The 14,562-nt window shown below is 38.4% G+C and overlaps 1 protein-coding gene across 2 annotated transcripts in view; it reads right to left on the bottom strand.

Annotated features, from left to right (window-relative positions):
* LOC111819540 (ran-binding protein 17-like) overlaps nucleotides 1–14,562 on the bottom strand; it is a 107,884-nt gene that overhangs the window by 71,778 nt on the left and 21,544 nt on the right. For both annotated transcript variants that reach the window (XM_023726508.1, XM_023726507.1), the window contains exons 3-4: nucleotides 10,464–10,567; nucleotides 4,633–4,721 (exon numbers count right to left, since the gene is read on the bottom strand). In XM_023726508.1, the coding sequence (XP_023582276.1) occupies nucleotides 4,633–4,721; nucleotides 10,464–10,567 (193 nt within the window). The remainder of the gene's footprint in view (nucleotides 1–4,632; nucleotides 4,722–10,463; nucleotides 10,568–14,562) is intronic.

The raw sequence follows: 14,562 nt of genomic DNA on the forward strand, positions 1-14,562 counted from the left end.
GGCCCACTGGGACAGCAACTCTGCTCCCTTGGCTTTAGGCGCACCATTCTCCTACTCCATCGGAGTGACAACTCCACCCTTAGAAACACCAGAGGCTATGGTTTCACCCTTTGAAACCCCTGAGGTCATGGCCATATCTTTTGAGACTGATGCAGCTCAGCTATATGTCCCTTGTCTCTTCAGCTTGTTTTCTGGTTTCTTGGCCTCTTGACTCCTTGGGCCTCACACCCACATCTGCCCTGCTGGGGCAAGTGTTCCAAAGCTCTGTAGTTCCACCAGTAAGTGCCCGGAGGCACCCCTCTCTGCCAGGAAGCCTCCTGCACACAGGCACTCAGCTCCCTTGCTCCATGGGTTGGCAGGCCTAGCTCCACTGATAAGTGCTCTGAGGCACCCCACTCCGCCAGGAAGCCTCCCGCGCACAGGCACTCAGCTCTCTCCCTCCGAGGGTCGGCTCCAGTGCCGTGCCATCTCGCGCTGGTCTCCTGGTTCTGCTGCTGTTGGTTCTCTGCTGCTGCTGCTTCTCTGCTGCTGTAGGTTCTCTGCTGCTGCTGGTCCTTTGCCACTGCCGCTCCTCTCTCCATTCAGAGTTTCAAAACCACTTCCACATTTTAACATTTTAGGTATCTGTTAGAGCAGCACCCCACTCTCTCGGTATCGAATTCTTAGTCTTCTAGTGCTGCTATAACAGAAATACCACAAGTGGATGACTTTAACAAAGAGAAATTTATTTCCTCACAGTTAAAGTAGGCTAAAAGTCCAAATTCAGGGCATCAGCTCCAGGGGAAGGCTTTTTCTGTCGGCCTTCTTCTTTTCTGTGTTCCCTCGGACTAGGAGTTTCTCTGTGCAGGGACCCCGGTCCAAAGGACACGCTCTGCTCCCAGCCCTGCTTTCTTGATGGTATGAGGTCCCCAACTCTCTGCTTGCTTCCCTTTCCTTTAATCTCTTGAGAGATAAAAGGTGGTGCACGCCACACCCCAAGAAAACTCCCTTTATACTGGATGTGACCTGGGTAAAGGTGGTGTTACAATCCCACCCTAATCCTCTTTAACATAAAATTACAATCTCAAAATGGAGGCCAACCACACAATTCCGGGAATCATGGCCCAGCCAAACTGATACACACATTTCAAACCATGACAGCCCTAATTCAAGGGTCCCAAACAATCTACATTTCCAACCATGAAATAAGTAATAATACATCTTCTTCTCCACTACTCCTAAACCTGGTGTTTGGTCCAAGTGAAAACCTATCATTCTTCTTATTTTCACATGGTCCAATCCAACCTGCTTGGTAAGATCCAGGGCAGTATCTTCAACTTTACAGAGCATTCCCTGATTCTCTACCTAAAGAAATCGCTCTGTGCCATATCAGTCATTTATGTAGGTATCTGACTTACTCTATTACACTATAAGCTCATTTTAAGGTAGCATTTATGTTCTAGTAATCTACATCCCTCATAACACATGGCACAACTCTTAGATCAATTTGCTGAATAAGTGAGCTAATGGCCTTTGTTTCATTCCATAATTAAGGAAAAGAACTAACAACAACAGTATTTACTTTGTGCCAGACAAAGCGCCGGGCCCTTTAAGTGTCAGTTCACTCACTTCTTACAATACATCTGTGAGATAGGTATCATTAGCCCTGTTTTATGGAAGAAGATTCTGAAACATTAAGTGACTTACCCAACACCCTGGAGGGTGTTTAGTGGTGAAATCAGAACTGGAATCTAAGACTGTCCTATTCCAAAGTTAGTAGGCTCAAAGATCAGACTGAGAGAATTAAATGACTGAGTGTGAGGAACTAACGTATACATTCCTTTATTTATTTATTTTTTTTCAACTTCTCTCTGGATTTTTGATACCGCAGTCTAGGTATGCTAAGAGAAAAGTTTAAACAAGGCAATTAAATGCACTGTAAGGTAAAGTGCTTGCTTTTGTAGTGTTCTCACTATAGGGGCAAAGAAGTATATCAATGATCCTCCTTCAATTCTCCAGTAGTGGAAACAATTTATCAAGATGGTTGCTACGTAGTTTCAGGCAATTTAGTTTGGGAAGGACAGAGTGATAAGTAATGTAGCAGTCTGTGTAGCAGTTAATGCAGTCAGTGTTTATAGAAATATTTGTGAATTAAATAGCTAACCACTAAAATAGCATTTTATCAAATAATCTCCATAAATAAAATGCGTTTTGACTTTAAGATGACATGTGCTCTTACAGGATGTTTCCTCTGCATGTTAAGGACTGTATAACAAATTAAAGAACACACATTTATGTGGATGAAAGGCAAATAAACTTTCCCCAGCAGTAATGTGGGAATCATCACTGACGGTTTGACATATCAATATTTCAGGAAGAATAAATGACTTTCATATCCTTTTTTTTTTAAATCATATACTTATTCATTTTTGCATTACTTGAATAGTTTGGAAAGAATTTGTACTTTATCACCTGAAACTGCTTAAAGTATTTTGAAATATTTTAATAAAGCTTTTTGAATTATCAAATAATGAAACTTTTAAACAAATTTTACTATTATTATAAATATTTGCTCTTTATCCCTTGCCCAAAGGAAAACTATAAATCTTGTCTCAACTGAATGAACACCATTTATCATATTCATTTTGTTGTCAATACAATTATGAAGAGCCTTTGGCCTTTTCCCAAGGAAGCTGATTTGCTACTGAAACTCAATTATTATAAGCAAGGCAGGTACCAAACCACCCTGCTTGACAATCCAACACAGCTTCCTGCATACCTGACACTTCGCCCTCCGCCCCTGACCCTAGTAACATCAACATCTTTGGTCAAATGGAGAAGACAACGGTTTCTAGTTCAAAACAAAACATTAAGTCCCAAGGTTTTCTGTTTGCTATTTTCTGCCATCTGCTGGACAAAAGTTTCATTTCCGATGGGTGCCAAAAAAAGAAACAGCTAAGTGAGGAAATGGAGAAGACTTAATTGAAAACTTAAATTACAGTATCTTCTCTAAATTTTAGGCTGTATCAATTATGGCAGGCATTTCCATCCTTTTACACTGAGGGGAAAGGTTCTGACCCTGACTCTTGGTTAAAACTGTTGGCGAGGAAAACATGAATGTTAACTGCTGAGTGTCCTGGGGTTGTAGTTTGGCTTCAAGATCATCATCAGTTGCAAAGTGTCAACACTAGATTTTTATGATGTTTCAAATAAATGAAAGTTTTCCTTTTGGGAGGTAAGCTAGCTGCTATTTATGTTCAGAGAAATGAAAGGACTGTATGTAATTCCAGTTTATCCTTCATAGTTAAAATAGTGACTTTCCATGCTAAAATTTACAACCTCTGTATGTGTACATTATACTCTGATTTAAAGATACACGTGATTCCTCAGGGATACAGAAAATTCTTATCTCTATCCCTTCCATGGGCACATAAGTCCAATGAAGTAGGTTTTAATAAAACAAAAATATGTCCACTACTCAAATTAATCTCTAAAAAAATTTTTAACGTGTAGAATTCTCCCTAAAATATGCCCAGATCTCCTTTTAGGTATATCTCGGGCCATAACCATGCTATCAGTAGTTGAAAATTACCTCTTAAGAAGTTTCTTTTGCAATTTAACTTACGAGAGACATCTGGATATGAAGAGTTTGAACAGAGCAACTGAGAAACAATGTAACTTGAAAAATAAATTAGCTTCAAGACTACAGAATTTTTCCTGTGTGCTCTGATGGTTTCATGTATAAAAGGCATGAAAGCCATTATATTATACTCAAATAACATGCATAGATTGTCATCTCCTGTTGGGACCTATGATGATTCTTACAATACTAACTCCTAAAACAATACAAATAAGAACCACTTAGGACCACAGAATATGTGCCAGACATGAACAAAATGCATTACATATTTTAAAGCTCACAAAAAGCCATGATACTGGATTATCTCCTTCTTTTAGATAAGGAAACTGAGACTCAGAGAGGTGAAGGGACTTGCCCAGGTTTACACAGTAAGTAGAGAGCTGGGATTTCAAGCTTGGTCTGTCTGACACCAAAGGCCATGCTCTTTTCGCTCTTCCATGATGAGGCATTTCTGTGGGATGTTTGATTTTTTTATTTTTGCTGCCTGTACTAAGTCTTGGCAAAGGTAAATCCAAATCTTATACTGAACGAAAAATCCTAACCATTTATTTCTCCCCTTTCCTGTCCATTAATGTTTTCATGATGATGAAAAACTACAGCACAACGAGTTATGCCTCCAACAGATAAAGGGACATTCTCAGGCCTGCTAATTGAGATGGAACAGGGATTCAAATCTCCTAAAAAATGCCAAATGGTAGGACTCATTGATTCTGAGTTAAAGACGTTAGCCTGATTATCCCTGCAACACCAACAGAAACAATCATTTGGGGATGTGATTTTTAAGTTGTCAATATTTAATGGCATCAAAAAAGTGACCTTTCTGAGCTCCGTCTCCAAATGCTGTGCTCAGTTATCTGCACTGCTGCCACTGTGCTGTAATTTTTAGCTGATTACACATTAGTTCATTTAGCTTTGTTTCCTCTTCCCTACTGTGCCATACTATTAAACGAAAGCAAGGGGGCTGGCATCCCTCTGTGCACAGAGCTGGTATTGTCACAGTGTAATAAGGATACATCCAGTCAAACAGCATGGTGTAGCTGGTCTTTGTGTTCAGTGCAAAGGCAATCCCTCGAAGATCTCTTGCCAGCCCGATCAACATACGCTGTCAGTGGGAAAGAGACACAGTAATTGATTTTCACGTTAGTGCAGAGCAGATGGAGTAATAATCAGGCAATAATGACCACATATCTGATTTTGATTCATTAGCTAAAATGTCTCGCTCAGATCTCTTTCTATAGCAAACCATAGACTCATAGATTCTTTAAACAAACAGACCATCAAATGTGCTGACCAACTCCATCTTGCTTCTTATAAAATGAGCTAAGTCGTAATTCCAGTAGCTTAGGCACATTTAGGTACTTAATATACTTTGTTTCTGAATAATGCCAAATTAGGAAAAAAAAAAAAAAAGACCAGAATAGATAATTCCACAAAACAGAAATGTACATGGTCTAGACATTATTTAATAACTGCGAATTTTAACCACATTGGCTTGTATGAACCATACAATTTGGAGACTATCCTGGAAACACACTGGCATTTAAAGATCCCTAATGAATATCCTTAATAACTTAGGACAAAATAAAACTACTCTGCAGTACAAAAATTTATTTAAACAAACAAACAACTGGCCTGGTGACCTATTGGTACTATGACATATCCAGAATGGCAGCTGCATTACCCAAAGTAAGGAAAAGATACGGTAAATTGAGTTTTATACTCAATGTCAGAAGACTTAGTTTGAGTCCAGCTCTACTTCTTAATTCTAAGACTTAAGGCAAAGCACGTTAGCAGTCTCAGTTTTTCATCTATAAAAGGGGCTAATAATTCCCCTTTCACAAATTATTGTGAGGAATAAATTTAATAAGCTTATGGAAAAATACCTAGCACAGAGCCTAACATATACTAGGTGTTCTGTAAGTATTTACTTTTAGATGGAAAACACTTGACTCTTAAAGGAGGGAGACCTGACTTGTACTCTGGACTCGTAATTGAGCTGTCCTTCAGATAAAGCTTGGGAAGAAAAAGAAAACCCATGAACAGATGCCAGAATGTCAGAACAAAGAGCACAAATAAACATAATTGCAAAACAAGGGGGTGGGATAATTGAGATATGCTACTGTGATTTCTGAAGATAATGTTTCAGTGGAAACATTCTGGCAGAAAATGATACCTGAACTTTTCTCTTTACCAGATTTTTTTCTTTCCTTGGATTCTGGTAACATGAAAATCTCTTTAGGAAGGAGTTTACGATTATCATTAAGCAGACAGTGAGTTCTGACCTCATCTTAATAGTTAAACAACATTTCAAAGTAGCATACAATAGTTTATCTAACTGTCAGAGCATCTGGAATTTCTCTTCTCCTCCTCCCACCTAAAAGATGGCTCAATATAACTAAATGTTGTTTGTAAGAATATTCCGTTTGTACACAGCCTAACACTTTATAGAATGAAGGCTATCTGAATTTCTAAAAATGAACACTGAATTTCTGTTTCTGCTTCTTTAAATGACTTACTCTTTCTTCTCTCATAATCTTGCCAGTTCTTGTTTTTCTATAATTGGCTGGTTTCCTTGCAGTTCTTGCATGTGACCTGCTATTTTTTTTAAAAACCATTTTGCCGTTTATGTAACCTATTTTCACCACCTGAAACCTGTTCCAGCCCTCAGAACAAAATACATCTTCTAACAAGCCTTCTTCCAACAATTCTATTCTGACAACTTAGCTCTGCAGTCTTTCTATTAAAGTGGCCTTTTGGTTCTATTTTTATTATGTACCTTACAGGCTATTCTTCAAATAATCTTAAACTCTCACAAACACATAAGGTACCCACAACTCAACTGTAAATCAGTTAATAGGAACCATGAGTTTTACTGTCTTTGTGCCTACAATAAAAGGCTCTTAATAAAATACTATTTTAGACTATCTTTACCACACAAAAAAGGTTAATTTTGATTTTATCACAATTTTTTCCTTCCTTAAAAGATGTCAAGTTAATAGAAGTGCTCCAACTGACAGGGAATCTATGGGTATTTTTAATTCAGTAAAATGTGGCTAGGGAATTATACCAGATTTTTATTTTAGAAAATGCTACTGCAGAGCAGAAGAAGCATATGGCAATAACTAAATGCATATTTTAAACAGATTTAACTGAGCAGGAAAATAAAGTGTTAATGTGAGTAAGAAACAGATTTCTTATGCTCATACCTTTTATCTCAAAGCTGCAGCGAGTACTAGAACAATTTACACAGACACACAAACAACACTAAGGGAGTACTTTCTCCATAGCTGAAACACACCTAGTTCTGGTATGATACAGGAAAGCTGTTAACTAGGAGCTCAATCAGGCTACTAAATAACCTGAGAGAGAGGTGATCTGACTGAAATTGAGGGGGAAGGAGCCACAATTTACCATCTCATTTAAAAAAGTACAGAGAGGTCTATTTCAAAAGTACCTTTCTCCTCTTCTGTACTGTGGTTGGTTAACACTTGATTGATTTGAAAAATGACAAGCATCTTTATTTTTAGTGAGGCTATTTTGGGGAGTGGCGTAAGTCTGGGGCAGATAATCCTAAGGATTCCTTTTTGGGTATTTCAAGGAGAAACTGCTGAGTGCTTCAGTCCGCTGTATGGTGAATAGTTGTCTGTGTGCCAAGCGTGAGACGGATGGGCTGGGAACAGCTGAAACGCGGCTCCTTCCACCCTGACCCCCCAAAACAGGGTTTCTAATGGAAAGTCTGACAGACCCTTTACTGTAGTGGCACTACTGGGGGCAGCTATAATATTATCCTCATAATTCTACTATATAATAACAACAAAGAAAAATAAGGTGAAGGGTCATTGTGCTTTGTCTTTAGAATTAAGATGGCTGTCTTCATCCTTACAGCATACTCTTAATTCTGGAGACACATCTTAATAACCTCTAAATAGTTCCAACAAAAGAGCCGTGTCAGAGGAATGAGCAAGCCCCAAGGTGTTTCAACTGGAGTGTTTTCATCTGCCTTTATTGCTCTATCCCTCTCCAGAATTAAGGCAATAACCTGTGATAAATTATTCAGGAACTGCTACAGGGATCAAAGCAAAATCATTCTGTTAAAGTGCTGTTTGCAACATTTGGCACTTAGTGCGAAAACTTTTAATGTGTGCATGCTGAAAATCAAGGATTTTAAATAATTTAACATTGTGGAGTTTTTACGAAGAGACTAAAGATAGCAGGCTCCTATTTAACTGCTCCCCTTCCTCCGAGAAGTTTTCATTCATTTTCCTTAAAACCGATGACATCATAGCCGAATCAAAAAAGATGCAGGAGTCAGAAGAGTCTTGAACTATATTTTACTACGGATGCAATTTTAGGGGTGAAAAAAACCTATATTTTGAAATAATGCTTTGGAGCCAGGATTTGTCACAACGTTTTCTTTCTTTACTTTGAAGAGAAAAACCCAAGACAAAAATTCAGTGTTCTCTTCAATTTTATTAGGACTAAGTAAAAAACACAAAGCTATAAATTTAAGAGCTTTGCAGCATTCTCTCCCCTCACAACCATATTTCAATTTGGCAACGCAGGTCCTTAATGTTTAAATTCGTCCTAAAATCTGCATCTGAAAAAATATCTATAAATAAGGAGTTAGAAAATCCTGGTAAAGGTTGCAAATTAAATGAATTTGGCAGTCCTGCGGCATTTTCATAGAGATATTTTAACAGCATCACCTCCTGTGGACTGGAATACTAAATACTTTATTGAAGAACAAAACAGAACTGTTTTTATCTCTAGTACTTGCAAAATGAAGTACCTAAAAGCCCTTTTGCATGTATTATTTATTCATCATGACAGAAAAATAGCCTTAACCTAATAAATTACATTTAAAAGCATTCATTGCAAAAGTTTTGTTTACGATAAAGCAACAGATTTAGTTCTTTATCGGTAGCTTAAAGCACCAAGTTTTCTTTATACAAATTAGACAGATGGTGCTTACAGTAGAATTTACTAAAGGTCTGTCACAACAAATGCAGCCAAGCTGCATATTTAATCACTGCAGAATCTTGTCTACCTGCAGCTGCCAACTGCTAATCCAATTTCCCTGATAAATGTGGCAAGAGACACGATCAGCAATAAAGAGCATCTAACTCCATTTTCCTGCAGGGCGTCTTTTGATGAACATTTAGGACGGAAGCACGGAGTGCACTGTGTGGCCTTGGTTCGTGGCAGCTGCATGCATTCTGAGGCACAGTTCTCAGGTTACTCACTTAATTCTGCCACTATCATTACGTTGCTATTGATCTCAGTAGCTGTTGCCTACACAGCATTACTCTAGATGAAGCCGAATCAGGCAGTTATCATGCATCAAACTTGCTCAAAAGCCTGGAGATTTCCCCTTAATTACTTGTGATTTTATTTGCAAATACCGTTAAAGTGTAATCAAGCAGTCACTTTCCAGGGTCGTTAAGAACTTGCTGGTTTAGGGATATATCACTGGAACTCCATTAAAAATGACTCTAGGAAGATGGTTTCTATCAAACTAGATGGGATTACATCAAAAAGGGCTTGGAGTATAATGAAATCTTCAAATGAGACAAATGTAATTTTTATAAAGATGGTGTTTTTCAACCTCACTGTTTCTTTTTAATAAAGGGCAGCAAAAGCCACATTAAAGCTGCAAAGACTTTGTTAGTCATTAAAATACTCAATGATATCTTAAAAAAAAAGTTAACTGGAGTGGAAACTCTGGTGAAGAATTTCAGCAGGAATATAAACATAAAGAAAATCTATAAGGTCCTTTTTAGTTTTTAAGATTCTGTGACTATGGTATGCTGTTTTAAATTAAAAGGTATAGTATTTGGCTAATTACTTTTTGGTAGAAGAGTTACACTAAAATAAGCATCAAAGGCCATCCATTGTTTATTTGGCTTCTTACTACTGGTTTTTTTTTGGTGAAGGGAAGATGAGCCATGCAAAATGACAGCTAATATTTCTAACATATATCAAAATAACAATAAAATATGACTCAAGCATCATTAACAAAGGTGCCTGCATTCTCTGGAGTGCATTTATTAGTCTTTTAAAAATAATAATCAGTGTCAATCTATTTAATATAGCCTCGATACACTGTAATTTCAGGAGACACTATTTCTATTTAGCTAACCTTGTGCTCCCCCATCCCCCATCTTAAAATATGGGGCTGTTTTGTCACAAACAGCTTGCTACACTTAAGGATTTTACTAATAAAACATAATGTTGCCTTAGATAGTATGACTGTTGCCACAGCTGAACTGACTTGTCAAATCAATCCTAATATGGCTCCCACAGGCACATAAAAACCTTATTTAGCTATCAGTTACCCTAATCACTTTGTTCAGTTTAAGAATGCAATACTTCAAGACCAGCTCCTATTTATACATATACGCCTAACCATTTAATAAAGTCTTGATTTATATAAATTCTTGTTTAAGAAATATTTAGAGATGTACTGTTTTAGCATGTCTATGTCTGTGCATTCCTTCATATAAATATACTGAAACATTCAGTGTAGGGTAGATGAGGGAATAGGGATGTTTAAAGTGGTGTGCCCACAAGAAACGTTCTACTAAAGATAGTAACTGCCACCAGAGACAAATCTGTGCCATCTAATCATGAACTGACTGGCTGAAACAATTTGCTGACTTCGAAGTCGGTTATGCATGAGAAACTAGAAAAGTGCATATATGAAAAACAACGCAAAGACACATGCAACGGGGAAAGCAGGGCTGATGAGGCATGAAGCACACACAGATATCCAAAACTCTTCTCTGGATCTAGATACTCTATGAAGAGCAAAACTGTCTTTCCTCATGTTTGGAAACAAACCCACCTTTACATCTTCTTGTTTAAAGTTGTTGTTGAATATCTGTAATACTGTTTCGAAAGAGACTGTAAGAGGCAGCATGAAATTCTCAAATTCATCCTCATCTTCGCCTATCAGAGAAACAAAAGGGTCACCGTGGTTTAAAAGGCATGCTATTGTACATTAGCCTCGGCAGGGAGTGCTTCATTCAGGCTTAGAAATGTTCCTGAGAGGGGGTCACCCTGCATTCACACCCATGCCACATTTTGTGCTTTGGCTCACTGAATATTCTGGTGTTTCGCCTTCTCTTTTGCACTACATGAAATAGCAAAATTACTTATCAGCCATTTTTTTTCTGGCTTTTTATTGGATCAAACAGACTCATGCCTCAGGCATCACAGCCCTTCAGCTCTTAAGGCCCCCAGAGCTTCCCTAATGCCTCAAGGAAGGCTACTTTGAAAGCCTCGGAGACAGGGGTCTTTTTTCCCCCTTCTCTTTAGGTGCCAAGGCCCTAAAGGGCTCTCAGACTCAGGTGCCCAGATAGCTCTGAGTTATTATTCTCTTTTATTTATGTTCCTTTTTATTAATTTGTTAAGTAGACGGAACGGAAACTTTTCTTTATCTGCCAAATAGGATTGGGTCCCTCATGGCTCATTTGGATTTTAAGTATATTCTCCATGGAAACACTTTCTCTTGCACTAAGCTTCTTTTTCTTTATAAAGAGGGAAAACAGGAGTCGTTTTCTGCTAAACTTTTCACTTTAAAGGTAGTCTGTAGTTTCCTCAAGGATTCTGTCAAAGCAGAATCTTCACTTTAAACATAGATATGCACAACTGATAAGTGATAGGGTATTCTTTTCAAAAGGGATTTCTTCCTATGTCACAGGGAGCTATGAGCTCCACTTTACTGAAGAAATAGGCAGGGAAAGGTTAAATGACTGCTCAAGATGGCATACTTAGTTGGAGGTGGAGCTATGTGGCTTACACCACCTGATTTATATGCTATTAGAGTTTTTAAATAGAGCATTAAAGAAGAAACGAGATCTCAGAGATGATCTCGACAGTTCTCAAACTTTGGTCCCTGAATTAGCAGCATAAGCATCACCTGGCTATTGTTAGATACAAATTCCCAGGCTCCATCCCAGAATTACTGAATCACAAACTTGGGGTGGGGGGCAACAATCTTTGTTTTAACAAGCTCTCCAGGTGATTCAGAAGCATGCAAAAGTCTGAGGAACACTGATCTATAAGCAATTTAACAGATAAGGAAATTGACATCCAAGGCCACAAACACAAAGGTCAGCAGCAGAATCGGGATCCTCTGACTCCTAAGGAGTGGTTGATCTAGCACACACCCTAATCTTTTGTGACTTATCTCTCCCCCTCAAACTCACATACTTTGTTTCAGGAATCCTACAAAAACCAGGGACCTAGCTTTGTTCACAAAGTGATGTCAAAGGTGAAGGCCAATGAGTCTTTCACAGTATGCTGCCCTAGACAAAGGTCAGGGTCCTAGGTGAAGGGTAAAGCAAACCAAATTATAATCCCTGCTCTGTCAGTTGGTTATGTGACCAAGTTATTTCTTTTAGATACACCCTCTGTCAACTGGTGATGACATTAGAGACCTATACAGAAGCCATTTCTATCTTTCAAGGCCCAGGTCAAATGACTGCTTTCCCAATGTCTGAGTTAAGCTCTCCCTGGTCGTACTGCAAGTAATGTCCCTTCTCCCTTTTGGTTCCCATAGCACTTTGTCTTGACTCTTTACTATAGAGAGCACTTACCACTTTGCCTTGAACTGCAGATATTTAAGCACACATATAATAATAACACTAGTAATATCACCTACATCATGCTACCACTATCACTATCACCACCACCATTTGATAAGGGTTACTGTGGGGATTGAGAAAAAAATTATAACACGTGTATATAAACTGTTATGTCTATCACCCTACACTGATAGTACCTCTGGCTTAGCTTCTGGAGAGCTAAGACCATGTATTTTTGTGTTTCTTAGTGAAGGATGATGATGTAGGGCTCTCCTGTCAAATAGACCACTCGTCTGGTTCCACCACCTGCTATTTAACTTTGGATATTTTACTCAATGCTCTGAGTCTCAATTTCCTTATCTACAAAATAAGGGTGAAAATACCTATCTTTGAGGATTATTGTGAAGATTAAATGTTATGACACATGAAAATAGAATATGCTCAAAACATATTAATGGTAGTCCTAGCATTACAGTATTACAATAGTGCCTGGCATATGTTAGGAAAATTTTGTATTTGAACGAAAAGTAGTTGCTCAATAAAGATGAATTTTTAAATAGGTCTTATTTATTATGCCTGATATAAAATAATACAATAAATAATTGTTGTTGTTAGGTGCCATCAAGTCGGTTCTGACTCATCGTGACCTTATATACAACAGAACAAAACACTGCCCGGTCCTGCACCATCCTCACAATCATTGCTATGTTTGAGCCCACTGTTGCAGCCACTGTGTCAATCCATCTGTTGATGGTCTTCCTCTTTTTCACTAACCCTCCACTTTACCAAGCTTGATGTCATTCTCCATTATCAAATCTTTATATATATAACATACATGTCCATTATATTTAAACCATCTTACTCTTCTAAGATAAAGTATTTTTTAAGTGCAGATTAATGAGAACGGTGGTAATTATCACTTCAGGCAAATAAGGGTGCTGGTAAAAGTAGATGCTTTGAAATCAGAAAGCTCTAGGCTTGAGTCCTGGCTCTGTTACTGCTAGCTGTCTGTTTTAGGGCAAAGTCACTTTACTCATCTGTAATTAAAAAATATAATATCTACTTCATAAAGTTAGCTGTGAGAACTAAATAGGAAAACATCCGTAAAGCCCCAGCTCAGTGCCTGGCACTTACTAAATGACAGTCATTAGCATTTTTGTTGTCTTGAGTTTAAGATGGATTTAGAAAGGTGATCAAATAAAGTGTGAATGAAATAAAGTGTGACGGTCAGGTTGTCAGCCCAATACCCTTCCTTTGAGAGCAAAGCTTTCCCAAGGGAAGGATGTCCACTCAGAACAAAGACAAATTCAGAACTTTAACATTTCAACCCTTTTCTTAGTATACTACTATACATAGTGTACTAAGGCATAGATCAAAAAATTTCCTGACTCCACCTTCTGAAGCCAATGAAAATTTGATTGGCTGAGGTATACAGGGATATCGGAAGCAGAGAGATAAGCCACCAAAATGTGCAGGGAGAAATCAAGGAGCAAATACTAAAGAGAGTAACATGAGCAGCGTTTCTACTTAAACGTCACTTCCTCAGAGAGGCCTGCCCCGATCACTTTACCTAGAACAGCATCTGCAGTCCCCCTGGTCACTCTCCAACCCATAACCTGCTTTACCTGTTTGATGGAACTTACTATGACTGGCTATTAGTTTACATATTTGCTCATGTATTGTTTGTCTTCTCTACTAGAATGTAACCTCTTTGGTGGAGAAACCTGGTCTGTTATCCCAGTGACTAGAAATGGGCTTGGCACTAAAGGTATGTTTGTTGAATAACTGAATAACTGTAGTTATTTGCTGAGTGCTCACTATCTGTAGGCAATGAACTTGGTACTGTTATGGATTAAATTGTGTCCCCCAATAATAAGTGTTGTAAATCCTAATCTCTATGCCTGAAGACCCTCAAGAAGATGGACTGACACAGTGGCTGCAACAATGGGCTGAAGTATAACAACAACTGTGAGGATGGGGCAGGACTGTTCTATATGTTTTGTTCTGTTCTATATAGGGGTGCTATGAGTCAGAACCAACTGGAAGGCACCTAACAACAACATGCTTGTGGTTCTAATCCCATTTGGGAATGGGCTGTCTTTGTTATGTTGATGAGACAGGATTCATGTAGGGTGCGCCTTGAGTCAATCTCTTACAAGATATAAAAGGAGCAGATTAAGGAAGAAAAGAGGAAGAAAGATGCCAAGCCACAAGGAGATCTCCAAGGAACCAGGAAACAGAGGCTGAAGAGACAAGGATTTTCCCCCAGATCCCATAGGAAGATAGTAAGCCTTCCCCTAGAACCGACAATGCCCTGAATTCGGACTTATAGCCTCCTAAACTAAGAGAAAATAA

Source organism: Trichechus manatus, unplaced genomic scaffold (genome assembly GCF_000243295.1).
Source record: "Trichechus manatus latirostris isolate Lorelei unplaced genomic scaffold, TriManLat1.0 scaffold00011, whole genome shotgun sequence".
In the NCBI taxonomy this organism is placed as follows: domain Eukaryota; kingdom Metazoa; phylum Chordata; class Mammalia; order Sirenia; family Trichechidae; genus Trichechus; species Trichechus manatus.